The sequence below is a fragment of the Eschscholzia californica genome, unplaced genomic scaffold, assembly GCF_041429995.1.
Source record: "Eschscholzia californica isolate CP2 unplaced genomic scaffold, dmEscCali1.0.p SCAF_3, whole genome shotgun sequence".
In the NCBI taxonomy this organism is placed as follows: Eukaryota; Viridiplantae; Streptophyta; class Magnoliopsida; order Ranunculales; family Papaveraceae; genus Eschscholzia; species Eschscholzia californica.
Genome location: NW_028238420.1, coordinates 23,096,834 through 23,124,385, shown reverse-complemented (window position 1 = coordinate 23,124,385; position 27,552 = coordinate 23,096,834). Strand labels below are relative to the sequence as shown.

Genomic DNA, 27,552 nt, shown 5'->3' with positions numbered 1-27,552 from the left:
ATCATCCAGACGGAGCATCATTCAATCAGAAGATCCAGCATCAAGGTCTCTATTCCCTGACTGATAAATAAGATAGTCATTTTTTGACATCAGCACTTCTAGGAGATCTTTTAGGCCCATCATTCAGCTGTCAGAAACAAACCCTGATCATCACGTCTGTCGAGCTTTTCGTATCTATCGCTATCTGATTGACATTTCAATTTTCTATTGTCGCCATAATTATCAATGGGTCGTTATATGTAACATCCCAAGCTTTCGGCTAACATAAGATAATGTATGAGGTGTGATGAAGGGCTATTTGACAATTGGGTAGGGTTAAAATAGGTCTAAAATTGCAATGAGGTCAAAATCAGGGGGCATTTTGCAATCAGACCAAAACCAGGGACAAGACATGAATTTCGTGAGATGTATTAAGAGAACAAAAAATCAGATTTCCCTCATCTTCTCTGTTCGACTGCTACGGCTAGCTTTCGGAGGGAGATTTGTTGGATAAATTGATGGAAGATGATAAGGAATTGAAGAGGGTTTACAATAGGTTGATCGTGGTGTGGTTATTATAGCTTTAGAGTTGTTTATCAATAGAGGTTGAAGGTAAAATTTACTTTCTCTCTAGAACTCATTGTTGTTATGATTTGAGTTTCAATTGAGTTTGAGTTCGAATTTGTAGGAAGTTTGGGAGGAATTGATGAAGATATGAAGAAAGAAGCAAGACCATTCAAATTAAGGTAATTTTTGACTTTATCATGATGCTATTTCTTCAGAGTTCTAGGCTTTATGGCTCTGAAATTTGGGGATTTTTGTGAATGCATGTCATTGTGTTAAATTCCTAAGTCTAGTGAAGGTCATGGTAGAAGGTAAGGTTGAGGGAAGTCGCAAATTGGATTCGATTGAGCTGAAAGAAAAAAAGATTGTACAATGCAGTCTGTTGCGATGCGTTTCTGTGTGATTTGAGTATCCGGATGGAGTTTCACAGAAAAGATAAGTTGTAGCTTGAGATGTTAGCATTCCGAATTGGTATGGTACACGTCGTTTCGAGTTCGTAAGAAGGATTTATGACTGTTATAGTGCGCAGCGCGATGTTAGGAAATATTTGTTTTGCTGCTGCGTGTATTTAGCTATTTTGGGAGTTATCCATTGGTAATTTGTCCAAGACACTAAGTAGTGAAATGTTAGAAATTGAGTTATCTTTCCAACGATGTATGGTAGGATCAAAATGGATCAGAATTGTGATGGGAATGAATCTAAGACGGAATAGAGTCACTCGGGGTCTTCCGACGTTAATGCAAGTCGAGTCTCTTTCGTTATTTCTTTTCGTATTGTTCTTTCGTGTTATTTGTGTTATTTTAAGATTCTTGTCGAAGAATCTAAGCTTTATACTTGTCTAGGTTGTCAGAATGAAAGCCGAAACGAGTGGGAGCGAGTTGCTCGAAGCAAAGCGGATGAGGACGGAGTCCTGAATCGCTAGGTAGGGGGTACCTCTTGTTTTCTTTTATACTATTTTCTAGATTCGTGCTAGAAGTAGGCTTTTTCAATTGATTCCATGATAGGTTTAGTATTGTTAATCACATAAAGTTCTATAAAGAATGATTGAATGATTTAGATATTAATTCTATCTTGAATTCCATAAAATATCTATATAGGACAATGTTTTGATCTAACTTCAAAATTAGATCTGGATTGATTGGTAACGAATCTAGGTGTCTATCTTATATGGTTGGAAAGGTCTGTTTGTCTACTTTCTATTGGTTCAAACGGTGAGTTAATTGGAGTTCCGAGAGAAAAGTTACGATAGTTTTCGTACGAGGTGTCAGAGCAGTCCCTATTGTATTTTTGTCTAGATTAAAAGTAAATCTGGTACTGATTGATAATGAATCTCGGTGTGTATCTTATATGTTTGGAAAGGTCTGTTTGTCTACTTTCTAGTGGTTCAAACGGATAGTTAATTGGAGTTCCGAGCGAGGAGTTATAATAGTTTTCGTACGAGGTGTCACAGCAGTCCCTACTGTATTTCGGTGTAGATTAAAATTAGATCTGGTATTGATTGGTAATGAATCTCGATGTGCATCTTATATGATTGGGAAGTTTTGTTTGTCTACTTTCTAGTGGTTCAAACTGAGGAGTTATAATGGTTTTTGTACTAGGTGTCGCTACAATCTCCAATGAACGAATTGATTGAGATAATTCACATGGTTTCTATTCTTTAAGCAATGTATTTCCTAGGTATATGATACCTTATATTGGTGAGTCTATATTTGTTAACTATTATTGTTATTTGTTTGTTTAAGGTTGTGATCCACGTGGAGATCTATTATGAGTATCATCCATTTTGATTTGTCATGTGTTGTTGGCTTGAATGGTTTGGTGAACTTGTTTGTAATTCTTTATTAGAGCCAATATTTGTGGTGTGATGCTATTATGATTGTATGATGCTATTATGTGTGTGATGCGATGGATGTGATGGAGGGTTGAATGAGTTTATGTGGTTGGTTCGACCCTCTCTACCGGAGGTGATGTAGGTATGGAGCGTATGGGGTCGGCGCTAACACAATGGATGACCTTGTGGGCCACACTCTCATTCGACTTTTGTTTGTTGTATGATGCTATGATGTGATGGAGGGTTGAATGAGTTTATGTGGTTGGTTCGACCCTCTCTACCGGAAGTGATGTAGGTATGGAGCGTATGGGGTCGGCGCTAACACAATGGATGACCTTGTGGGCCACACTCTCATTCGACTTATGTTTGTTGTATGATGCTATGATGTGATGGAGGGTTGAATGAGTTTATGTGGTTGGTTCGACCCTCTCTACCGGAGGTGATGTAGGTATGGAGCGTATGGGGTCGGCGCTAACACAATGGATGACCTTGTGGGCCACACTCTCATTCGACTTATGTTTGTTGTATGATGCTATGATGTGATGGAGGGTTGAATGAGTTTATGTGGTTGGTTCGACCCTCTCTACCGGAGGTGATGTAGGTATGGAGCGTATGGGGTCGGCGCTAACACAATGGATGACCTTGTGGGCCACACTCTCATTCGCCTTATGTTTGTTGTATGATGCTATTATGTGTGTGATGTGATGGAGGGTTGTATGAGTTTATGTGGTTGGTTCGACCCTCTCTACCGGATGTGATCGAGGTATGGAGCGTATGGGGTCGGCGCTAACACAATGGATGACCTTGTGGACCACACTCCCATACAACGTGGACACCAACTTGTCATATCATTCGACGAGAGTTGGATGATTGTGTCTTTTGGCATAATGTTTTGTCGACTTAATTGTCAAGTTAGGGTTTTATAAAGGTCTAGCTTGGTGAATAGTGTGATCTGTTTATATCTATTGAAAAGGAGAAAGATTATTATCACGAGAGTTAATATTGGATTAGAATACGAGGACGTTGAAAGCCTAATAACCAAGAACAGAAGTTGCTAATTTCTACATGCGTGTGGTAAATCTCGTTGTATTATGTTAGTTGTCACGTTAAATTTCAGATAACGCTAATAATGAATATGAATGAAATACTTCCTTGATTGGGGATTGAGCTTGCCTACCCGAGACTTAGGTTTGAGGAAATCTACTGCAGTTGGGTTTTAACCCAGCTATTTCATTTTTCAGGTATTGTTTGTGCACTCATGGTAGGCGTCGCTCGTGGATCGAGTTTGAAGGTCTCAAATCTTCGATTTCAAGGCGGCTTGAGATTTAGGATTTGGAGCGTTACATCAAGAGTCCAGAAAGGCTGCAACTCTACCTTGGTTAAAATTTCATCATTCAAACCATGTACAAAGCGTACAATAGTCCTTTCTTGTGGTTCTTGAACATCACATCGTAATTGCAGAAGGTCAAACTCCCTTGTATACTCTTCTACTGTCTTCTTCTCTTGCTGCAAGTGTGTAAGCTTTAAGTACAAATCTTGCTTGTAGTCATCGGGTAAAAATCTCATCTTCATAAGTCGTTTCAGCTTCTCCCAAGACCTGATTCTAGTCTTGCCTTCTCTTAAACGTTGCGACTTAAGAGTATACCACCAAAGGCTAGCGTAACCCTTTAGCCTTAAGGTTGCTATTTTATACTTCTTCTCATCATCATAAATGTTATATTCAAATGCACGTTCCATTGATCTTAACCAATCTAGAAAGTCATCTGGATTTAGATTACCTTCAAAATCAGGAAAATCAACTTTGAATTCTTCTTGCCGAGTGTGTTGTTGATGTGGTCGAGTATCTCCCCTTCTCCCACGTCCAGAACTAACACTATGATCATCATTAGAACTAAGAGAAACACGTCCGTCTTCATCAGAAAATTAATGAATGGTTATCTCCAACTCTTTGTCTTCTTGGTTGCGCTTGCACATTCATGCCATTAAAAGCCTGAACCATTTGTTGCCTCATTTCCTCCATTTCTTTACCAATACGCTCAACGTATGCTTGGTCGAGAGTCAATCCTCTTGGAAATTCCATATTATCAAAATAGGAGATTTATAACTTCACTTGACACCACTTGGATTATAAGCTACTGAATTATAATTTCACTCCACCAACCTGAATTAGAGCTCTGATACCACTTGATGCGTTTTCCCGGAAGCGTGAGTACGGAGTGAAAAGGGAGTATCATAATAGAGTAACTAGGAAGATCCGGATCACCACACTTTGATAAAGTTGCCACCACAAAGTGATAAAGAAAACGGTTGAGCTAACACCACACCTGGATAAAGTTGCCACCACCAGATGATAAAGATGCTCGAAATCCACCACCAATGGCTCTTCCAAAACCAGAGGATAAAGGGATCTAAACAGATCCAAAGTCACAAAGACTCTATAATTTCCAATTCAATATTCTCTGCCTTTTTTCATTCATAATAAGCTTCATTATATAGAGGAGAATACATTAAATGAGAAATAAAAGCTTGTCTAAATGCATAGAAACTAGATACATTGGAAACAGCTTAGTTTAAATGCATGAATATAGAAAGACTAGACTAAACTTAATGCTGATTAATAAAACAAAAATGACTCTTCAAGTTTTCGAGAATCTTCTTTAAAGACCATAATTATCCATTTGATTGGTCCAACTTCAGTAAAGTAACGCTCGGACCCCGGGTAGGAATATCGTCGTATCGTAGCGCTACTTGTTCCAGACCTGTTTCATGATCCAGAGCTGTTTGGGTCAGCTCGGGTTGATCTAGCTCCGATGTTCCCGTATCATCTCCCAACGATTGTCTTGCTCAAATAACATATTTAACTCGATAGCTCAAAACTGCTTCATCTACACCGTCTATCATAGTCGGTCCAAATCGGCCTACAAAAGGGTATCACATCACCTTCACCAAGGTAAGCTCATTACGTTCCACAAGGATCACCCAATACTCAATCTTTAACTACAAAGGGCAATCTGTCGGTCTTGAGCGTCGGAGAGGTTTCCGAACTCTTTGCAGATTTTTTGCCAGGTTCCCGAGAGTAGGAGCAGGACGGGGAATCAAGATGAGAATTATTGATCATCCAGACGGAGCATCATTCAATCAGAAGATCCAGCATCAAGGTCTCTATTCCCTGACTGATAAATAAGATAGTCATTTTTTGACATCAGCACTTCTAGGAGATCTTTTAGGCCCATCATTCAGCTGTCAGAAACAAACCCTGATCATCACGTCTGTCGAGCTTTTCGTATCTATCGCTATCTGATTGACATTTCAATTTTCTATTGTCGCCATAATTATCAATGGGTCGTTATATGTAACATCCCAAGCTTTCGGCTAACATAAGATAATGTATGAGGTGTGATGAAGGGCTATTTGACAATTGGGTAGGGTTAAAATAGGTCTAAAATTGCAATGAGGTCAAAATCAGGGGGCATTTTGCAATCAGACCAAAACCAGGGACAAGACATGAATTTCGTGAGATGTATTAAGAGAACAAAAAATCAGATTTCCCTCATCTTCTCTGTTCGACTGCTACGGCTAGCTTTCGGAGGGAGATTTGTTGGATAAATTGATGGAAGATGATAAGGAATTGAAGAGGGTTTACAATAGGTTGATCGTGGTGTGGTTATTATAGCTTTAGAGTTGTTTATCAATAGAGGTTGAAGGTAAAATTTACTTTCTCTCTAGAACTCATTGTTGTTATGATTTGAGTTTCAATTGAGTTTGAGTTCGAATTTGTAGGAAGTTTGGGAGGAATTGATGAAGATATGAAGAAAGAAGCAAGACCATTCAAATTAAGGTAATTTTTGACTTTATCATGATGCTATTTCTTCAGAGTTCTAGGCTTTATGGCTCTGAAATTTGGGGATTTTTGTGAATGCATGTCATTGTGTTAAATTCCTAAGTCTAGTGAAGGTCATGGTAGAAGGTAAGGTTGAGGGAAGTCGCAAATTGGATTCGATTGAGCTGAAAGAAAAAAAGATTGTACAATGCAGTCTGTTGCGATGCGTTTCTGTGTGATTTGAGTATCCGGATGGAGTTTCACAGAAAAGATAAGTTGTAGCTTGAGATGTTAGCATTCCGAATTGGTATGGTACACGTCGTTTCGAGTTCGTAAGAAGGATTTATGACTGTTATAGTGCGCAGCGCGATGTTAGGAAATATTTGTTTTGCTGCTGCGTGTATTTAGCTATTTTGGGAGTTATCCATTGGTAATTTGTCCAAGACACTAAGTAGTGAAATGTTAGAAATTGAGTTATCTTTCCAACGATGTATGGTAGGATCAAAATGGATCAGAATTGTGATGGGAATGAATCTAAGACGGAATAGAGTCACTCGGGGTCTTCCGACGTTAATGCAAGTCGAGTCTCTTTCGTTATTTCTTTTCGTATTGTTCTTTCGTGTTATTTGTGTTATTTTAAGATTCTTGTCGAAGAATCTAAGCTTTATACTTGTCTAGGTTGTCAGAATGAAAGCCGAAACGAGTGGGAGCGAGTTGCTCGAAGCAAAGCGGATGAGGACGGAGTCCTGAATCGCTAGGTAGGGGGTACCTCTTGTTTTCTTTTATACTATTTTCTAGATTCGTGCTAGAAGTAGGAGATATGCATGCATCATTATGTGTAAATGGTAGGTGATCATATATGCATGATTTAAACCCTTGATTTCAATGAAAGGTTTATCGTTGGTTTGGATTATTGGTTATTGATGGGTTAACGATTGAGACTCTGATTTCGATGAGCTTTGTATCGTGAATGTTACTTTTTTGATGCGATGGTTTTATATATGCCAGCATGTCTTACCAATGATTTCTAGAGAAATGGTTTTTGAAATGGTTGATGATAATCGATGTTTTGAAAACATAAATATTTCGTATGTTGTGTGTGATAGGTGAAGTGGACTGAGACGAGTCCTGAGGGTCTTGGCAGTTGTAGTGCTCCACTCTCTGGCCAGGATTCTCGTTTAGGTTGGTCTCTTTGGGGCTCAGGGATTTGCTACCCTTGACCGCTCAATTGGACTGTAAGTCTGTTTGTTCTTACCCTCGGGGCTCAGAGGCTGTACACCTCGGACCGCCCGACTGGTTTGGTGATTGGGATCCCTCTGCACGTTCTGATATGACTCTTGTTTGTGCCACTTCTGTGTGTGATAAGATAAATAATGTTTTAAAAAGCCTATCTTAGTTGAGGGTGTAACGGGCGAGTTCTGAATCTGCTGAGATTGTGGGTGAAGGACGTTTTCACAAGAAAAGAGTATGATTTCGGTTGTTGACACAATAATGCTTTTCCCAAACCAGAAGAAATAGTTGCATGCTAGGGTACGGATGAGAATATACTTTTCGTCCCAACACGAATACTGGAGGGACGACCTGACTATTCGACTTCGGTGAAGCTAAAACATATCTAGTTAAGCTAGGTGTATATATTTATCACGAGGTTAGCTTTTCAATGACTGTGGAGTCGCCTAGTGGAAGAGGGGCTTACCTACCTAAAGGTAAGCCACTTTCTCGAGAGAATTTGAGTACCTTGGTTAGTGCCGGTATGGGACGGTACTAGCCAAAGTACTATAGAATTCTCTGGGTAACTCTCTGTTAATTGAGAGGCATACCATAGGTGGGCAGTTCAGTCTGCTATTGTATGCTAGAGTAGGATTGATATATATTTATAGTGTGCATGTTTTACTAGCAAAAGGTTTTTGTCGTAGTTTTGTTTTGGGACTCCTCTACCCGTTTAACTCGTGTCAGTGAGTTACTGACCCCCTACCAGTTCTTAGTGTGCAGGAACTTCTTTAGTAGTTGGTTGTCGTTGTGAGACAGCTGAGGCTCGTGGTCCGCAGAGAGCGTGGGGTGGCTTAACAGTTGTCTTACTTGGTTTCTTTGGTTTTCTTCTCATTATATTTCAAAGTTATACTTTTATACACTGAACACCATGTAATGTATATATAATTATGTATCACATAAGTTGTACAGGGTTGTGTGCAGGATGAGTAACCAAGTTCTGGTGGTTCGACTTGGAACCAGAGTCTGTTAGTTGATTTTAGTAACTTTTTTAGCTTCCGCTGTGTGGTGTATGCGAATGTATCGTTGGCATGACAGGTTTTACAGGTGCGACCGGTCCGATTTACAGAGGAGATGTTGCCAAATTTTCGGCTCGTCTGTAAATTGTCGGGGCGTGCTCGTGCCTATTTATGGTGCACGGAGCATCACATTTTATGGTGTGATGATTTCTAACAAATCAATGTTCGAGAATGTCGGGTTATGGAGTTTACTAATGTACAAGCGGTGTCTAAGACCTCTATACGTTTGGCAATATATTAATTTCCCAAGATCTCATGCATAAACTAAAGATGAACTAGTTCGGGTTAGAATTATACTTGAATCGCTTTCCAGCGGACTAAACTGATTGCTTTATCCCAAGACCGAGAGCTCCAAATTGCAGCTCCTCTACTTGATACACCTGAGTAATCGATTTGGTCCCCCTGCTTTCAAGTCAGCTAGGACCTTATTTAGAGGTTAAGACGAATAATTGATTCTTCTTTACATAGATAGATAGTTGGGTGTTTTTTTTATCCTATTTGTCTTTTCTGCTTGATTTGGCAGAGATTAGGATTCAATATGGACCATAGATTAGAAAGTACTAAGAGTCCAACTTTGAGTGGGATTCCCAGGTGCGAAGTCCATCCATCTGTTAGCAGGTTAGGCGGGTTCACCACTGCTTCTAGCCCTCTCCTCATCTCTGGGTCTACGACTCTGATTGGGCGGGATGTCCATCCATCAGACGCTCCACCACTAGTTACTTCACTACGCTAAGGTCTAGTTTTGTCTCCTGGAAATCTAAGAAACGACAAACCGTTGCTAGATTCTCTACTGAAGCCGAATATTGGGCTATAACTACTCTCACTTGTGAGCTTCAATGGCTCAAATGTTTCCTTTGGGATCTAGGTATCAATCATTCATCTCCGATGCCAATACATTACGTTAATGTGCGGCTTTACACATTGTCGATAACCCTGTCTTCCATGACCACACCAAACACATTGAAATTGATTGTCATTTGATTCATGAGAAGATCAAAACCAACCTCGTTGTCCCTTGTTTTGTCCCAACATACGAACAACTTGCCGAACATCTTTAAAAAGCCACTTCGTGTTGACGCATACCAACAGATTACTGGCAAGTTGGGCGTCATTAGCATTCTGGCTCCAACTCGAGGGTGTGTGTTATGCGTTTGTGGATCGACCACCAGATCCAGATGTCGGTAATAAACTTCTATTTTCTAGCTTTACGCTCCCCCTTATATCTCCAGCAGTCTCCCATTATCTCTATCTCCCCCGTCACTCGATCAATCAAACTACGGTAATATTATTTTACACAATATCTAACATTTAGTTTTGAATAAACCTATAATATTTCCAATGAAGAGAAAGTGCAAAGAACCAAGAATTAGATGTAAGATCTACACATAAGAAATGTTATCGCTGGCAGATAAATAAATAAATAAATGAAAGAATTGTATATTTTCTTCGGACAACGAAAAAATGGTTTCGTTGCACCCCATTTTATAAATCAAGCGGAAGAAGATAACAAATATTTATAGATATACATTTCTCGGGATGATTACTAATAATAAGTATAACTCATCTTAGTACAAAATGTGAGTACTCAAGCAAGTTGTTAATGGGATGTCTCCCTTGGGTCTTACACAAGATATTCTTCATTCCCTCACTCATCTGCTTCAAAACAAAAGTTACAAATTAGTATATATATATATATATATTAATTATTCATACGATGAAAAAAAAAACTAATGGAAAAGAAAGTTGAAGATTAACCTTTCGAAGTCGACACTTATCATAGGGAATTTTCCGCTGGTTGCCGACAGAAGAAGGAGATTTTCTGCAGAGAACTTCTCCCTCATTGGATGCTATTCGACTCCTACTTCTAGTCATAACAGTGGGGGTACCTTGACCACTACTAGCCAATACATCAGGTAGGCTTGATTCCTAAGACAAAAATTAACCCCAAAAGAATGATCAAGAACATAAAGTGAGTACCAGTACTTTTTCCTAAACACACTTAACACAACTCAGATTTTAGCTTCTTGATATTGGATATTAAGTGTTACAGCCTATCGCGGCACTCTTTGAAAACCGCCGGCTTATAAATTCTTATGTCCAGGAGGTATGGATAATGCTAATACGCCCTCTCGACGTCAGGGATGGAGTAACCTAGTACTGTCCCTCCACACAGAGCTAACAGTCCAAACATGTCCCTGAAACACTAGTGCTGAATTGCTGATGATATAAGTGTGCATTGGGCTAACTCTCCTTGAAAACCGCCTTGCTAGGAAAAATTGCTCAAAACTTACCAACTTCGTAAAATCCTAATGCTAGGTGATAGTACTAGGTTACTCCATTCCTGCAAGTTACATTTAATATCCTAACTCTCCTTCGGAAATTCCTATTGCTCAAAAGTTACCAACTTGCTCGAAACATATCCATAATCTACTTTGACATACACCGTGCAAGTTACATTTAGGGAAGTAAGTAAAAAAGGAGCGCAAGTTCTTACCAAAAACAAAACCGTTGCACAATTCTTGAGAACCTCCAAGTTCATCCGAACATCCGCCAGGCTCCTGCTTAGTTCATCAATAAAATTGAATATAGGACAATCTTCTTAGTTATTTTTTTTTACTGGGAATAAATGACCACGTCCCAAAAAATGGAATTAGATCATAAAAGTAGCCTCTACCTGTGTTTTTGCTGCCCAAGCCCAAAATAATCAGCCAATGTAGCCATCTATATTACACAATTGGGGAACAAATTAGTATGTGTTCCCAGTTCTTCCTTCCCAAAAATAGATATGCAATTCTGAACTCAAATTTACCTTCATGTTTCCAGCTCTTCGACCGAACTTTTGTGTAAGTACACCCAAGGAATCGATCATCCCAGCAGGCACAGGAGGAGGGCAACCAATATCAGCGAAGGCCTCCTTAATACGAACACAGTCAAATCTCTGAATGTTATGTCCTGCCCAAACTCTACCATTCAAAATATCATAAATTTTGTCAGCAACATCTTCAAAAGTTGGTGCAGAAGCAACAGATTTTCGTGTTATTCCATCAGAACGTCCAGATTTTTGTGAAACCACTGATAAGTCGCCTGGCTTTATTAGCGTACAGTAGCTTTCTAACTCTATGAGTTTCCTTGGGCAGACAACTATTGCTCCGAACTCTAAAACCCAAAATCTTCGCCCGATTTGATTCGGTACCGTTGTTTCCAAATCGAAAAACACTATCTCGGTTGCTCCAAAACCACTTGAATTTACACCCATTACCATTTTTTTCTTTTTTCTTATTCTCAGTTTGAAGTATTAACAACAACAATGACCATATCATGTTTAAATCAAGCTTTTGTGATAAGTATATAAACAGTTACATAGAGAAGGACTTGAGAATACTTCATATTTGAGTTTGATTGTTTTGTAGTTCAAGTTATGAGTTGGGAGAAAGGAGTAGTTAGCTTCTTGAGGATGTCCTTTTAGAAACATTTCCTCTATGTCTCTCTCTCTCTCTCTCTCTCTCTCTCTAGATTACTTCAGAAACCTAAAACCTTCAAAAAGATTCTGACTTCTTGACTTAATTTGGTTTTGCCTTGCAACTTGGGAAACAAGTCATTAAGAAAAAACATTGATACCAAATCTTAAATCAATCCGGCTATAAAGCAGGACCTCTAGGGCAAGACACCTTCTGCTAAAAGTTATGTCAATCTCTTTGACCACCAACCATGAGATGGGCCAATTTTTAGTTTCCACCTCAGCTACTTTTTGCTGGAAAAGAAAAGTCTTTTGCTAGCAGAATTATGTATAAAAATAAATAAGAGAAAACAAAATGAAATTGTTGAAGTTATGTCTTTCAAAATGATTCAAACAGAATAACAGATAGATAATTAAGGCAAAGCTTCCCTTAATCTCTATTAAAATAAGGGAAAAAATAAAAGCTTACAGACAGACATGATATTTTTCGGAGTATAACTGATATGAATGGAAGTGTTGAAGTTTTTACAACAGAATAAACTCCATTTGATCTTTATCATCTTTTTAATTCTATTCAAACAGCTACTGCTGGTCTAACCACAAGCATTGCTTCCTTGATTTTCTCCATAGCTTCTTTCAAGGTTGGTAAAGATGCAGCGTAAGACATGCGAATGCAGGTATCATCCCCAAACGCATCTCCTGGAACTAGGGCTACCTGCATATTCAATTCGTACTTGAGATGTTTTACTAGTTGATGGCAACTATTGCACTTTATTTATGCAAATCATCGAACACTGTTTTTTCCCTAGTGAAGCTAAAAATAAGGCGACATTTTCTTTGTGATGGATAAAGGTGGTGTTTGTTTTTTCACCAAATTCAGATCACAAATCTGACTGGAGATCCAAATCGACTTGACTCGGATTTCAGATTTTTGTTTATAGTCTGACACCATCTGAAATGCTGACTTGGGTTGATTTTGGGTCCATTTAAAATAAAATGAAATATATTGTGCCCCTGACCAAAATAGGTTAGACTCGAGGAACTCGGGTTCGGACTAGTCAAACACAGGTGAGTCAAATACATATAATCAAAAGACAATAAACTCCGCCTAAGTGGAGAAATATAAGCTATTGATTTTTAGTTGACTTAATAAAAAAAAATTACCACTTTCTTTTCCCGAGAGAAGCTAAGATCGTTATGATGTAATCTAGGGGTGTCGGTCAACATTATCCAGTAATGCTCTCACATAGTGTAGAGTATAAAAGTGATCATTTTGATTCCTTAGGCTTACAAAATACTAAGTATGATAAAAAAAATGAGTTTTCTTAGGATATTCAGTTGTAAGAATCTTCATAAATAGTTTGAACTAAAAAAAACTGTAATTAGGTGGTAAGGAACCGGAGAAGAAATACCCAAGAGTATACCAGGGGGACTTAAGATCACGACAAGACCTTTGGGAAACAATTGAAGCACTTTCTAGGTGTGAATACTACCCATCCGAAGAAGCAGTTTTTAGGTCTTTATATCAGTTACAAAGTGGAATTTAGTCATCCTGAGTGATCCTATTCTTAAGTTTAATCATGATTAGCGATTAGTTATCTAGTGCAATCTTCAACTGAAATACCACCGGATATTACCTGTGCTTTATCCAGCAGGTATCGACAGAGTGATTCTGAGTCCTTGATGATGCCAAAGCCTTCAGCTTCTGATCCGTAGTAGGAGCTAAAATCAAGGAACAAATAGAAAGCCCCCTGCACCAAGATAGTTTGGGCGAGGGTCAAACATATGGAGGATTAACACATAAAAGAAAGGAGAAACTCAAGAAGACTTGCTAAGGATGGGTACCTTTGGCTCTGATATCTTGACACCTTTGAGTTCTCTAAAGCCTTTGACCAAGAAATCTCGGCGTTCCTGAAAAGCTTTTACCATAGTTGCAACTGCCTCTCCTCCAGCATAACCCAGCCCCAATGCAGCAACTCCTGCTTTCTGAGATATGCTACTAGCACCTGAAGTAAACTGGGAAAATAATATCATGTGAATCAGCTGATGGCGTTTAGAACAAGAAATGAAACTTCACTTGACACCAACCAACTACGAATTCAGGCGACCAAAGATACCTTAAAAACACTTAGTATCCAATTCCAAGAATTGTACACTTAACCAGACTCTTTACCCATTTCAAGAAGCAAAGAATTGGATGTTAGGAATGTAGGATCTTGCATTTAGTTGACTTTGTCATGGCTTTTCGTCAGATGGTGTAACTGAAAGGTATGGGTATCAATATCCATCACCTGTATGAGGTGCCAGATATAGCAAACAAGAAAATCCAAATGGGGGACCCGGAAGCCAGTGCAAAATTATACTTACATACATAAATACATACACATACATAAATACATACATACACACACACATACACATATATCGAAGGTATGAAGTCCCTTGTCTTTGCTGACAGTTTTCAGTTCGGATCAACCTATGTTAAATTATGAACAAATATGATCAATACAAAGAGGTACTTTATGGACCTGACACGATTCTGTACAAGAGGAAACAAAATGTACATACAAAATATTACATTAAGCAATTGAAGTCGATGTGACTATATAAGTATCCTATCCAACATGCGAAAAAATTTAAAATTGAGTATTTCTATTAAATAGATCTTTAAGTTAGATAGAAAGAGCAAGAAGTATTAAGAGGCGTACCTGACTCTGGATCTTTCCACAAGCTGCAATAAAATGTTTAGGACCAGCAATATATCCAAGTCTCCAACCAGTCATTGCAAAAGCCTACAAAATTACCACCTTCTAATGTCAATCCGACATTTCCATCCAATAGTTGGTGAGCAAATTTTTATTTGTTCAAGAATCAACTTGATGTTAAATTGATTATGATGATCCAACCGAAAGCAAGAAACATAAATAAGCTCATTATTTATACGACCTGCAGGCTCGTAGTCAAAGAATCTTAATTACCTTAGAGAATCCATTAACTGTCAAAGTTCTCTCCCACATGCCTGGTAAAGAGGCGAAACTCGTATGAACAGCTGGTGCATAAATTATATGCTCATAAATCTCATCTGATAAAACCTTAAAGGAAAAAAATATAAGGGTTAGGGTCATTTTCTGGAAATAGAAAAACAAGACTTCCTTTTTTCAAATTTACCAGTTTGTTATCATACCAGAAGTCTCGGATGTTTTGCTACTATATCAGCAATCTCCTCAAGTAATTTCTTGGGGTAGACAGATCCAGTTGGATTGGATGGAGAACATAGAATAAGCAGCCTGGACTTATCACTGATTTTAGCAGCAAGAAGCTTTGGGTCTAATAGAAAATCATCAGAGATGAGAGTTGGAAGAATGACAGGCTTTGCATCAGCTAATCTTGCCATTTCTGGATAGCTGACCCAAAATGGAGCTGGGATTATAACCTGAAGCATAAATTTCGGGTTGAAAGTTAAACATCTTCATCTCAGGAGAAGGTTTTTTAAGTTTGAATAACCAGAGGATCAGAAACATAAGAGATTACATTGCCTAGAACAATGCGAGTAATTTCACACCAATTCCTTCTTTTACAGTCCCTAAAGTCCGGGAAGTCCGGGCATCAGATTAATATATTGTTGTATCTCCATTGGACTCACTCACCTAATTGAAACTTAACATTCCTAGCTTATTCCTCCACTTTCATGTCGTCTAATTATCATTATTTTTTAACTTAAGTAATATTTATAAAAAAAAATAATGAAACTCTAATGCCCTTGCATGAAAAGAAAACCTCGAAATAACGTCAAACGGATAGCATACCAATGTAATTTGCAAAATGAAGAGCCTATCTTTTTCTTTTTATAATCTTTGTTATCTCATAAGCAAATAAAAAGTCATCTCTCTTTGGGTTTTATCCAGTTTATCTCCACAAATAGACATAAGACATCTAGGTAAGCAGGGGCAATGCCACATAGGGGCATGTGCCCCCACAACCCCTGTGGCTTTTATTATTGGCTTATACAGATACACTCCAAATGAACCGATATTAGTTAACGCACCCTTCATAATCAACTCCTCTATGCAGCTTAGTTGGTAAAACGGGGGAACGCTTTATATATAGTTCACTAGGTCTTGGGTTTGAAACCCTCATGCCTCTACTTTTTTCTACTGTACTTTTCCTTTCTTTTTTTCATTTTTTTTTGTCTTTTTAATTAATGTGGATAAAGGAAGTCGATGTCATTGACTTCCGTTTATAAATAATTATTTTGCTTAATTTTCCGTTTATAAATAATTATTTTGCTTAATTTTAATAAGGCGTACAACATAAATATTTTACGCAAATATTTCAAATTTTATACCGTACCAACTCTTTTGTATAAATGTCAATGTGCCAGTCACTCTTCTTTCAAATTTAATTTGCACTTCAACTACGTTGATATGGTATGAATAAAAGTGTTTATTTGTTGTTCTAGGTATTTTATATTTATAAATCATAGATTCACCATTATTTTCAGGTACGACTTACGAGCATTGTTAAAACTAACTACGATATTGAGTGATAAATGTATAAATAAATGATAACTTGCGCTTATGATGAGAATGATGCAATGATTTGATAACTATTATAATGATGTAGATTCATCTTGTACAATTATAAATATGTATTGGATTTTGAATGATCCACTAGATGTATACTTTTGCGCAAATATATTTGATTTTTCTGAAGAACTATGACTAAAAGGTGCCCCCATTGGTATAAGTCTCTGGCCTCGCCACTGTAGGTAAGACATATTTGTTCGTCAAATATAAGTAAAGGTAACTCCAAACTGAAATCCAAAAGCATTGACCGTCCGCATAAGGAAAAAAATAAAATTTATCACCCGTGAATTATGTGGAACAAAATCCCCATAAGGGCTATACCACTTAGACGACTACTGCACTATAAAAGGAGACTTTCATAGTTTCTGCTACATGTGTAACTTTAAAGGGTCATAAATTGTAGCTTTTTGGTTATCTTAGGCTTAGGAAAAGTCCCAAGGGCATTACTATCCTAGTTAGCAATTTGAAGGGGTTTTAGTATGTTTCAGGGTCTTCTGTATATGTTTCGCTTAAGTTTTAAATTTGAGTTCAGTTGAATCAAGAAGAGATACTAGTTGAGTTTTATTTATTTTACCAAGTCTAATCCTCTTCTTAAAAATCGTCCAACAATATATATTGATGGATACCCTTGATATATAAGCATCTGAATATTTTGAACTTGAGAGCTGAAAGATTATTATTAACACAAAACATACATAGCTGGTTCCTTCAATTATTATTGTGTCATGTCAAAAAAATTCTTAAACTTACCTGAAGAATTTAGAGTGGTTAATATCTTAATATCTATACATCTATTCCCAATGTTCATAGACTACTACACATAAATTCCAAAATAATGAGAAAATAGCAAACCAAACAGTTGGGTATAGGGATCAACCCACTCTATAATTAACACATTGATCCAGGATGTGTGTATGTCGTGGCAGAAGTTCTTCCAGCCAACTAAAGTTGACAAATAGGGGCAATCACCTCAACCTATTGAGGTTTTGAGAGATAGACCTTGGAGTGGATCCAACTATAATGACTTTAAGGTTCATCAACATTTATTTTATTGCTCTTCTAGTGGAGAAGGATTAACTTGGATCAGGTATAAGGGTACATAATGCTAAGTTCTGATTTTGGTTTTTGAGATTATTAACTTTTTAAGGGCGAGTACAAAAGTAACTGTCTCACTATACGGAAAAGTGAGCGTTTGTTAATGACTCTAACTTATTTAATCAATAACAAATCCACTCCCACAATACAGATTATATTTCTAAAGGCATCATAGTAGATTGACCCGACTTCCTTAGTTCCTTGACTAAATATATCTTAAGATGAATATGAGAGTGCAAATTTCGTTACCTCGTCCCCTGGAGAACAAACTGCAATTAGGGCTTGCAGAATAGACTGTTTAGCTCCATTACTTACGACAACCTGGTCAGCTGTATAAGTTAGCCCGTTTTCCTCTGTCACGACAAGAACTACTAGTTAAATCTAAATTCCAAAGAACAAACCAATTTTCAAAGAAGATCTTCAAGTTCAGAATGCAACACAAATCCTACCTTTAAGCTTATGGCAGATTGATGTCCGGAGTTCCAAAGTTCCCGCATTTGGAGTATACCTCGTGTGACCTTCACGAATTGCTTTCAGCCCAGCCTAAGATTTATTTAATCACATGGTAAAGTAGTTTGTCAAAACTAGCAGATCTAATGGTAATGTTTTTTGTAAGAGATTGATAATAAGTGACCTCGGCAATGACGGCTGGGGTATCAAAATCGGGTTCACCAGCCGCTAATCGGATTACAGGAACACCAGCTTGCACGAGTGCAGTTGCCTGATCAGTTATAGCCACTGTTTTAGATGGTTTGACGGAGTTCACCCTCGGACTAAGTGAGGTATCGACCTGCATCGTGTTAGAGCTGCTATCTGCTCTTATAACAGCGCTTGTTTTAAGTGACTGCACTTGTTTTTGTTTCTCCAGGGATCTTTAAATAACAAACAGAACACAAGAGATTAACCTATTTTTGCATTCCAAAAGATACATTAACTCTGATTAAATTTCACAGTTTAATCAGCAATTTCTACCTTTAAGTTTCTTGCTTTAATTAGTATAGATTTCCAAAAGTTAATTCTTTTAATGCCAATTTCCACAAGAAATAAAACTAAGATTGGAAAATAAAGAGGCACCCCCTTATGTGGGCAATTGTTTATATTCAAAATTCAAAAGAGCAGAAACTAAATCTTGTAATCATATGAAATGAGATAGGAAATTTGAAAGAAATTGATCATGTATTTAGGAATATTCCTACTTACTTGAAGTTTGAGAGTTGAGAAGAGAAAGAGATGGTGGATCTGAGAGCGTCTAAATCTAAAACTCTAGAATTGGCCGATCGGATAGAAATGTTGGAGGGAGAGGAAGAGGAGGAGGAGAAAGAACTCTGGAAGAGTGCTGCCATTGGAGATTATAAGCTTTGATTAACCTTTGACTCTATTTGTTAGTACCTTTGTTTGAGGGCGTCTATCTCCGTGAGGTTAGAGAGAGAGAGAGAGAGAGAGAGTGGGTGGGAGAGAAATAGGTTGTTTATTAGGAGTAATTTAAAAAAGAAAGAACAAATGGGTTGTTGAGGTCTTGGGACAAAACTGTGGTAGGTCCGTAGGTAGAGAAGAAGTGGGAAATTTAGATTTCTCAAGATTGCTCGGACTTGCCCAATTTCAACTCCTTACTCTTTTTTTTTTGTTTTGTTGAACTCATTAAAACTCCTTACTCTGACTTGTGAAGTTTTGAGATAAATTGGTACTTATTTTTTGTTTAAAACACGCGCTGCACGTGACCGCCTGATGTTGGAATGCTTTGGTGCCTTCATAAATAAAAGGCCCGTCCTTCCAGGAAATAATAATATTTCTAGAAAATAGTTATTCGAATAAAAAAATTATTCATGATAACTAAAAGCAAATTTGGCCAAAACACCCTGAAAATTGGGGCTTTGATTAAAAAGGATCTATCAATTTTTTCTAGGCTCCAGCTCCCTGGGCGTTTTTGTAAATTATTTCATATAAGGAAAAAGACTAAATTACCCTTATTTGTTAGAGAAAATTAAAAACTCAAATTTGGTCCTGATATTTCCCTCTTTCTCTATCCCGTCTTTCTCTCTCTAACCAGAAAAATCGATTCCCATCTTTTTATATCTCGTCTCTTGTTCAACAATCGAGGGTAATAATCGAAGGCAACAATCAAAGGTTCTCATCTAGGTTTTTTTTATCCTTGATTTTGCTAGGGTTATAAGTTGATTTTGCTAGGGTTTTCATTGATTTACTTCAGAGAGTTTGTTGATTTTGTTAAGTTGATTTTAGTAGGGTTATAAGTTGTTTTGCTAGGGTTATAATTGATTTTGTTAAGATGAACTGTTATAATCGATTTTGTTAAGATGAACTGTTATAATCGATTATAACTGTTACGATGAACTGTTTGATTTTGTTAAGATGAACTGTTATATTGGTTTTGCTAGGGTTATAAGTTGATTATGCTAGGTTATAAGTTGATTTAGTTAGGATTTTCACTGATTTACTTCAGAGAGTTTGTTGATTTTGTTAAGTTGATTTTGCTAGGGTTATAAGTTGATTTTGTCAGGGTTATAAGTTGATTTTGCTAGGTTATAAGTTGATTTTGTTAAGATAAACTGTTACAATCGATTATAACAGTTAAGATGAACTGTTATATTGGTTTCACCAATGTCAGCAACTCTTGTGTTCTTTTTTCTGCTTTAGATGCATCTTGTATCAAGATTTTTTTGGTGGTTACATAATACTTTGTTTTTTTTAAAGCACGGTATGGCTCGAACAAAAGAAACAAGAAAAGCAAATCGGTTGATACATCTACTAGTATATAACGTACGATATCAATTAGATTTAGTTTGAACAGGTTGTGCAGTTGTTTAGATGATTTCAGGTAAAATATAAATGAGGACATCATCCGGATGTTGAAAGAGACACCGTTCGAAAACTTGTTTGATGCAATATTGCAGAAGAGGATTACAACTAGTAAGAAGGATAACACTGCCGATTCAGTGAACAAAGTACTCAAAACCTTCAATCGTAGTAGTTGTGAATTTCATATTGGAAGCAAAAGTATAACGTTTACAAGTTGATTTGGCATTATTGTTTGGGGTGCCAAACGTTGGGAGTATTAAATTTCCAAAAGGAAACCTACAAAATAGTTAATTCATCCAAAAATATATCAATGGATCGGGAAAGATAAAAAAAAAAAGGATGTCAATACTTGTTTGAAAGAACTATCAAAGAAGATTGAGAAAGAATACGATGAAGAACTTGATGAGGATTTTGTTAAGTTATTGCTTCTCTACATGCTAGGGACACTTTTCTATGTTAATGGTCCGGGAACTACACCACAACATGCAATTACTGTAGTTATCGATTTAAAAAAATGGGTTAATTCCGTTTTAGCCCCCGATTTGTGACCAACTGGCCGTTTTGGCCCCGAATTGTGTCCGGCAGTTCGTTTTGGCCCCAAAAAATTCCTAAATGGCCCCAAATTTTTTCAACCTCCCAATTTTACCCCCATGGCATTTCTGTAATTATCTTTTTTTTCTTTTTCTTTGTCCACCTCATCTAACAATCACCACATCACTCTGTCCACCTCACCCTTCTTCTCCGGCGAAAGGTTGCCGGCCGGAATAAAAAATTCCGGTCGGCCACCTTTACCAAAAAAAAAAAAAATATTTCTTCATCTTCTTCATTTCTCTCTCTTCTTCATCTCCTTCTTTCTCTCTCTTCTTCATCTCCTTCTTTATCTCTCTTCTTCTTCTTTATCTCTCTTCTTCTTCTTTATCTCTTCTTTCTCTCTTCTTCCTCTTTCTCTCTAACCCCTCTCTCTTCTCTCTCTATAACTCCGGCGAAGGGGCAAAGCCCCTTCGCCGGAGAACCAGACCTTGAAGGTCTGGTTGTAGAAACCAGACCTTCAAGGTCTGGTTGTAGAACCAGACCGAGATCTGGTTGTAGAACCAGACCGAGATCTGGTTGGAAACCAGACCGAGATCTGGTTGGAAACCAGACCGAGATCTGGTTGGAAACCAGACCGAGATCTGGTTTCTACAACCAGTCCCGGTCTGGTTGGAAACCAGATCGGGATCTAGTTATCCCGATCTGGTTTCCAACCAGACCGGGACTGGTTCTCCGGCGAAGGGGCGGAGCCCCTTCGCCGGAGTTATAGAGAGAGAGAAGAGAGAGGGGTTAGAGAGAAAGAGGAAGAAGAGAGAAAGAAGAAGAAGAGAGATAAAGAAGGAGATGAAGAAGAGAGAGAAAGAAGGAGATGAAGAAGAGAGAGAAATGAAGAAGATGAAGAAATTTTTTTTTTTTTTTTTTTTTTTGGTAAAGGTGGCCGGCCGGAATTTTTTATTCCGGCCGGCAACCTTTCGCCGGAGAAGAAGGGTGAGGTGGACAGAGTGATGTGGTGATTGTTAGATGAGGTGGACAAAGAAAAAGAAAAAAAAGATAATTACAGAAATGCCATGGGGGTAAAATTGGGAGGTTGAAAAAATTTGGGGCCATTTAGGAATTTTTTGGGGCCAAAACGAACTGCCGGACACAATTCGGGGCCAAAACGGCCAGTTGGTCACAAATCGGGGGCTAAAACCGAATTAACCCTAAAAAAATCAATGACTTCAATTGGGTTGCTGATATACACAGAGAATTAGCGGATAAGTTATCAAAATGTGAGACAACTTCATATTTTGCTGGTTGTGCAATAGCTATTTTGGTAAGTTTATAATCTGTTCTTTTTAACTTCATGTTATTGACATTATTGCTCATTCCCAAAATGATTTTTAATGATCTGTTATTTTTTGTAGTACTTTATATGTGAAAAAGTGAAAAATTGTTGAACCGGTTAAAGGAAATGAAGCTCTAACTCCACGAGTAACTAGATGGGATCTTCAAATATTACAATCAACATTTAAAGAAGTTGATCTTGCTACTGTTGGGAGTGAAAATGTAAGATCTCTGTTGTTAAATGTTACTATTTTCCTTGGGAATGGTTTTGCAGAAGGTCTGCTAAGTTTTGCAAATCAATTTGCAAACTGATTTGCAAACTGGTTTACACCTGGTTTGAAAATTGGTTTGCAGAGCTTTGCTTTATAGTTTGCATATAGCGTTTTGAATATATTTTTAAATATTACTTTTGAAATGCAAGGCTTTAAATTGTTAATAAGTTGTTCATTATGCACTTAATGCAGGTAAATGATGAATTCCAAGAAATTAGTCATGAAGAAACTCTATTACTCCCTTCTTCGAACAATTTACAAAGAAAGGAGAGCAATGAAAATCATCCAATGCCAAGAGAAAGATCTCAAGTGTCAGTAAATGATGCTTCATCTAGAAAAACAACTCTTGCCGTTCTTGCGAAAAGGATTGATGATCAAGCGGATGAAATCAAAATGCTCCAGAATGAAGTAAGTAAACTAAAAAGAAGAGTGAAGTATTTAGAAAAAAATGACAAAGTTGAGGCAGGAGTAAATGAAGACGATGAAGAAAAAAGTGGTGAACAAGGTGATGAACATGATGAAGAAAAAACATAAGATGCTGAAGAAAGCTGTGGAAATGAGAAAGAAGAAGACGTCAATGATGATAATGAAGAAGAAGAGAGCAGTAAAAATGAGAGCGAAAATTATGAAAAAGATGGTGGAAATGGAAGTAAAAAAGATGGTGAAAATAGGCAGGGTAAAGATGCAGAAGATAACAGTAAAGATGATGTTGGGAGTGACAATGTAAGATCTTTGTGTTAAAATGTTACTATTTTTCTCAAAGTCCTGGTTTGCAATGGTTTGCAAACCATGTTGCAAACTGATTTGCGAACTGATTTCCTTGCATTTTAGGTAAAACTTAATAAATTGTTTATTATGTACTTAATGCAGGTTAATGATGATTTCCAACAAACTAATCATGAAGACGAAGAAAGAGGCGAGGGAGATGAAAAAGATGGTGTAGATGAAGATAGTAGAGGAGGAAAGGAATTGGATGAACATGATGTAAGCAAAGATATATTTGATGTTGTGAAGGAGATAAATGAGGGACTAGAAAAGGAAAAAAGCAAACGAGGAAAACAAAGTTGAGGAAAAAACAGAAAGTGATGCAGAAATGAAGAAAGAGAAGGGAAAATGGAAAGTGGAAATGGGAGGCCTTAACGAGGAAGAATAAAGAGATGAAAATGTTGCTGAATTGAGGGAAATAGTTAAAGGATTCATTGAAAAGGGTGTGAAGGAGCGTCCTAAGAGAAAACAACTGGAAGACCCTATGTTTGTTTACACTAAAAAGGAAAAGAAACAAAAAAATGCAGTATACACTTCAAAAGTGACTGAGAACAGTTAAAAACATGTTTCCTAAACCATATCTTTAATAGTTTATTATGTTGAGTACATTCGATTACTTTACTGTTCTTCTATGAATTTGAATTTTGGTTGCAGTAGTTTAAAATTGACTTGCAAAGCTCTTCAAACTCACTACAGAGTTGTGCAAACTAGTTTGCAGAGCTGTGCAGAGCTTTGCAAACTGGTTTGCAGAGCCTTGCTTTCTAGTTTCAGTTTTTTTAATCTCTTTCATTAATATCTGAAGTCTAACAAATCTTTTGATGACATTGTTGATTCTATTAAATGTAGGAACAAAAAGTTGAAAAGGGAAAAACGGTGTCAATTGATGACGATGATTTTGAGGATCCACCAGTTGCATATGGAAATGTTCTTGACCTAACAAGGTGTAGAATCTTCATAATGTTGACATCGAAAGAGAAAAATGGAATTCAGAAAGATTGGTTGTGACCAGATGTATGACACACGCTACACTTTATCGACCTCTTCCACTTTGCTCCATTGTTTGGTATCCTCTTTTGCCTTGGTCTTCCAGGTTTCTTCTTCTCAGTCGGTGGTAAAGCAACAAGCTCGTCGGGATGATGATTCGGAAGATCATAATCAACCACAGGTTCAATAACTTTCTCGTACGACGCACAATAATGAGAAGCACGATAGAAATCACTAATGAAGTCAGTTTGCAAACCACAATGCAAACCAATGCAAATCAATTTGCAAACCAATGCAAACCACAATGCAAATCAATTTTCAAATTAATTTGCAAACCAATGCAAATTGATTTGCAAAAATCAATTTGCAAACCACTGCAAATCAGTTTGCAAAGGCTTGCAATGATTTGAACAAAATAAATACAAGAACAAAGCTGAAAAGAACATGTTTTACCTCCTTTGGCATTCTTGCCCGTTGCAGCTAATAAACATCCACTAAACTTTCCTTTGAAAAATGTTGCATCTAAATAAAGAATCGGGCGGCAAAATCTGAATCCATGAATACAAGCCCCAAATGCAACAAATAAACGCTGAAATTCTTTCGAATTAGGGTCAATCTCAAGTTTCACAAAAGTATTTGGGTTACTTCTTTGTATAGCATCAACATAAGAAACTAAATGATGATAAGACGATGATGCATCCCCGTGAATATCCTTCAAAGCTAGTGGCTTGCCAGTATAAGAGTAATAATAACTAACATCAAACCCATATGTATTCAATATATAATCAATAATTTGTCTAGGCTTGATAGATGGATCACTTTGAACACTATGCATCACCAAATTTTTTATCAAAGCACTTGTGAAACGACGTTTCTTAATGTCTTTTAGTCCAGCACCACAAGTATGACAATTATTCATCGTTTTGATAACAAAGATATCATTCTCTTTGGAGATTTTCGTGGAATGAATTCTCCATTTACACCTTGTTTTTTTTCTAGCACATCCCACTGTAACCCTATAAGGATCGTTTTTCACAAAACGAAATCCATAAGCCGACTCAAGATAGTATTATATTAACTCCATACGTTTTCATGTACACCACCTGGAAATTTCTGACCTACATGTTTAAAATTGAATGCCCAAGTACTTGAAAGTAAAGGAACAACACTTGGACGTGTGTTATGATTTGATGATGACGCGGTAGTAACGATGGATGAAGAACAACTTGCATGATTTGTAACAGTAACTTGTATTTCAATAAGGTGAATATGTTTCGCCAAACAATAATAAAATGTTGATTGTAAATGTAAATCAGAATCTACCTTCATAACTTGGTTGTTTATTTTGCAACTCAATTCAAAAAGTGATAGAGTCAAATCATTCCATTGTTTGCATAAGAACTCTTTCAAATGGAGTATAATACTATCACTTCCAATCTTCGAACAAACAAAATTACCCACATGTTGAAATACTCCGAGAACGGTCGGAACCATCAAACTGTAACAAAGAAACAGTTACGAGTTATAATAAATAACAACCGACTATTTGCAAATCACTGCAAAAGCAATGCAAACAATTTGCAGTGTCTTGTAAACCTCTTCCTAACTCTTGTAAACAGAATTAATCTTATAGAACAGAATTTAAAGAAATCAAAATCAAATTGTATTTTCAAATAAATTATCATGAATAACTCTAAATTATTATTCATAAATCATAATCTATTGTGCAAAATATTTCTTATATTTGTTGATGAATGAAAATAAACAACTAAGAAGAAATTATACCTTGAAACAACAGATTCTCCTTTCATTGTTGTCTATGAGTCCAATAATATGAAGAAAACAATGTTAAACCCTAGAAAAATCTTCCAATAGTTGATCAAAATGTACTTTCTCTCTAGAATTCTTTCCAAAAACTAATTGAAAACCATAAAATTCAACTTCAAACACCAAATCTAGAGGTTCAAAGCTAAACCTAAAGTATATTGTTGATATGATAGAGAAAATCGATGGAAACCCTAGCAAAGCTATCGCCAAACTATCGTCCAACCCACAGGTCTCGTTTTTTCTCTCCGACTTAGAACTTATCCCAAATCTTAGGGTTGTTGTAAATTTCCCCAAATAAAAAGGTTAATTAAGGTGTAAAAAATGAGGGGCTTTTAAAATTGTCCTTCGGGCCTATTTCTAAAGTTTTCATGGTGCCTAGAAGAAGAAAACTTTAATTTGTCTTTTTAACAAAATAAAAGAGTGTATCACATCTTCGTGATGTATCAATGCCTTGTAACGACTAACGTAAAACGTAGTCGATTTCTCAAAAAAAAGAATAATGGTGCGTTTGGTTGCAGGATTCATGAATCCACGGATTCACGAGTCCTTAGGATTCATGATTCCACAGATTCATGAATCCAAATGGTTTCTTTTGGTTTGTTTGGTAACCAATAAGAATTCTAGGATTCTTGACTCCTTCATTTAAAGTCCTTTGGTTTGTTTGTCTATTACATTTGGATTCTTACAAAATAAGATTCTAATTAAAATAATATCCTTCAAATTCATGAATAATATCCCAAAAATAAAATCTCATCTAAATATTGTCTCTAGGTAACTGAAATTTCATGAAACCTATTTTTTTTTCACGAAAATTTCAAGAATAGTTATTTCTACAAAATAATTATTTTAAAAATATTATTTTTTTCAAAATCATTATTCTTCAAAAAGTAACGATTTTTAAAAAAAAATAATGAGTTTTGAAAAAAAAAATATGATTTTTGGAAAAAAATAATGATTTTTTTTTAGAAAATAATGAGTTTTGAAAAGAAAGAATGATTTTTGAAAAAAAGAATAATTTTTGAAAAAATAATGATTTTTGAAAAAATAATTATTTTGTAGAAGGGAAATAAATTTTTGTTGATTTTGAGTTTGAAGTTTAGGTTTATTAATCCAAAATCCTAGCAAATCTTAGGGGTTAGGGTGAGATTTTGGTCCAATACAAATTTTGGAATTAGGAAGAATTTTTGAGTGTATAGACCAAAAAACGACCCCTAATTGTAGTTTTAGTCCTCCCTAATCTCATTAAGAGTTTAAAAACCAAAATATTAATATTAATGGATATCTAGTCCATTTGTGTACATCTAGAGAGAAAACACAAATCCCTATAATACATTAATATTAATGGATATCTAGTCCATTTATCTGTCCAATCACGCTCCCAAACTAAGTAACCGTGATCTTCATTATCTTCAT

The 27,552-nt window shown here is 36.7% G+C and overlaps 3 protein-coding genes and 2 long non-coding RNA genes across 5 annotated transcripts; 2 read left to right on the top strand and 3 right to left on the bottom strand.

The window, feature by feature from the left end:
- Positions 1-459: 459 nt before the first annotated feature.
- Positions 460-1,517, top strand: LOC147549089 (uncharacterized). The gene is made up of 3 exons (XR_015238685.1): positions 460-591; positions 668-725; positions 1,386-1,517. It is a non-coding gene; the product is annotated as an uncharacterized LOC147549089 (long non-coding RNA).
- A 4,409-nt stretch (positions 1,518-5,926) lies between these two features.
- Positions 5,927-8,385, top strand: LOC147549088 (uncharacterized). Its single transcript, XR_015237882.1, has 4 exons — positions 5,927-6,078; positions 6,155-6,212; positions 6,873-6,952; positions 8,173-8,385. It is a non-coding gene; the product is annotated as an uncharacterized LOC147549088 (long non-coding RNA).
- A 1,535-nt stretch (positions 8,386-9,920) lies between these two features.
- LOC147549087 (Polynucleotidyl transferase, ribonuclease H-like superfamily protein) lies at positions 9,921-11,876 on the bottom strand. The gene is made up of 5 exons (XM_086667276.1): positions 11,292-11,876; positions 11,157-11,203; positions 10,977-11,040; positions 10,238-10,408; positions 9,921-10,135 (listed from the first exon to the last, which is right to left on the bottom strand). The coding sequence occupies exons 1-5, from the start codon at positions 11,742-11,744 to the stop codon at positions 10,043-10,045; spliced, it is 828 nt and encodes a 275-aa protein (XP_086523402.1). The 5' UTR covers positions 11,745-11,876; the 3' UTR covers positions 9,921-10,042.
- Positions 11,877-12,280: 404 nt separating this feature from the next.
- On the bottom strand, positions 12,281-19,285 carry AAT (aspartate aminotransferase). The gene is made up of 10 exons (XM_086667274.1): positions 18,821-19,285; positions 18,255-18,492; positions 18,070-18,163; positions 17,870-17,973; positions 15,124-15,372; positions 14,918-15,031; positions 14,648-14,731; positions 13,785-13,955; positions 13,577-13,690; positions 12,281-12,654 (listed from the first exon to the last, which is right to left on the bottom strand). The coding sequence occupies exons 1-10, from the start codon at positions 18,961-18,963 to the stop codon at positions 12,514-12,516; spliced, it is 1,452 nt and encodes a 483-aa protein (XP_086523400.1). The 5' UTR covers positions 18,964-19,285; the 3' UTR covers positions 12,281-12,513.
- Positions 19,286-24,693: 5,408 nt separating this feature from the next.
- LOC147549085 (uncharacterized) lies at positions 24,694-25,231 on the bottom strand. Its single transcript, XM_086668223.1, has 2 exons — positions 24,766-25,231; positions 24,694-24,707 (listed from the first exon to the last, which is right to left on the bottom strand). The coding sequence occupies exons 1-2, from the start codon at positions 25,229-25,231 to the stop codon at positions 24,694-24,696; spliced, it is 480 nt and encodes a 159-aa protein (XP_086524349.1).
- Between the last annotated feature and the right edge of the window lie 2,321 nt (positions 25,232-27,552).

Bases quoted from the DNA above. Each gene is read 5' to 3' on its own strand.
- LOC147549087 (XM_086667276.1), bottom strand. From the start codon at position 11,744: ATGGTAATGGGTGTAAATTCAAGTGGTTTTGGAGCAACCGAGATAGTG. The intron at 10,409-10,976 runs GTAAGAACTTGC...TTTTTGTCTTAG, and splicing joins GTGCAACGGTTTTGTTTTTG to GAATCAAGCCTACCTGATGT. The intron at 10,136-10,237 runs GTTAATCTTCAA...GTTTTGAAGCAG, and splicing joins ATAAGTGTCGACTTCGAAAG to ATGAGTGAGGGAATGAAGAA.
- AAT (XM_086667274.1), bottom strand. From the start codon at position 18,963: ATGGCAGCACTCTTCCAGAGTTCTTTCTCCTCCTCCTCTTCCTCTCCC. The intron at 13,691-13,784 runs GTACCCATCCTT...ATCTTGGTGCAG, and splicing joins TCAAGATATCAGAGCCAAAG to GGGGCTTTCTATTTGTTCCT. The intron at 12,655-13,576 runs GTAATATCCGGT...TTGAATATGCAG, and splicing joins ACCTGCTGGATAAAGCACAG to GTAGCCCTAGTTCCAGGAGA.
- LOC147549085 (XM_086668223.1), bottom strand. From the start codon at position 25,231: ATGAATAATTGTCATACTTGTGGTGCTGGACTAAAAGACATTAAGAAA.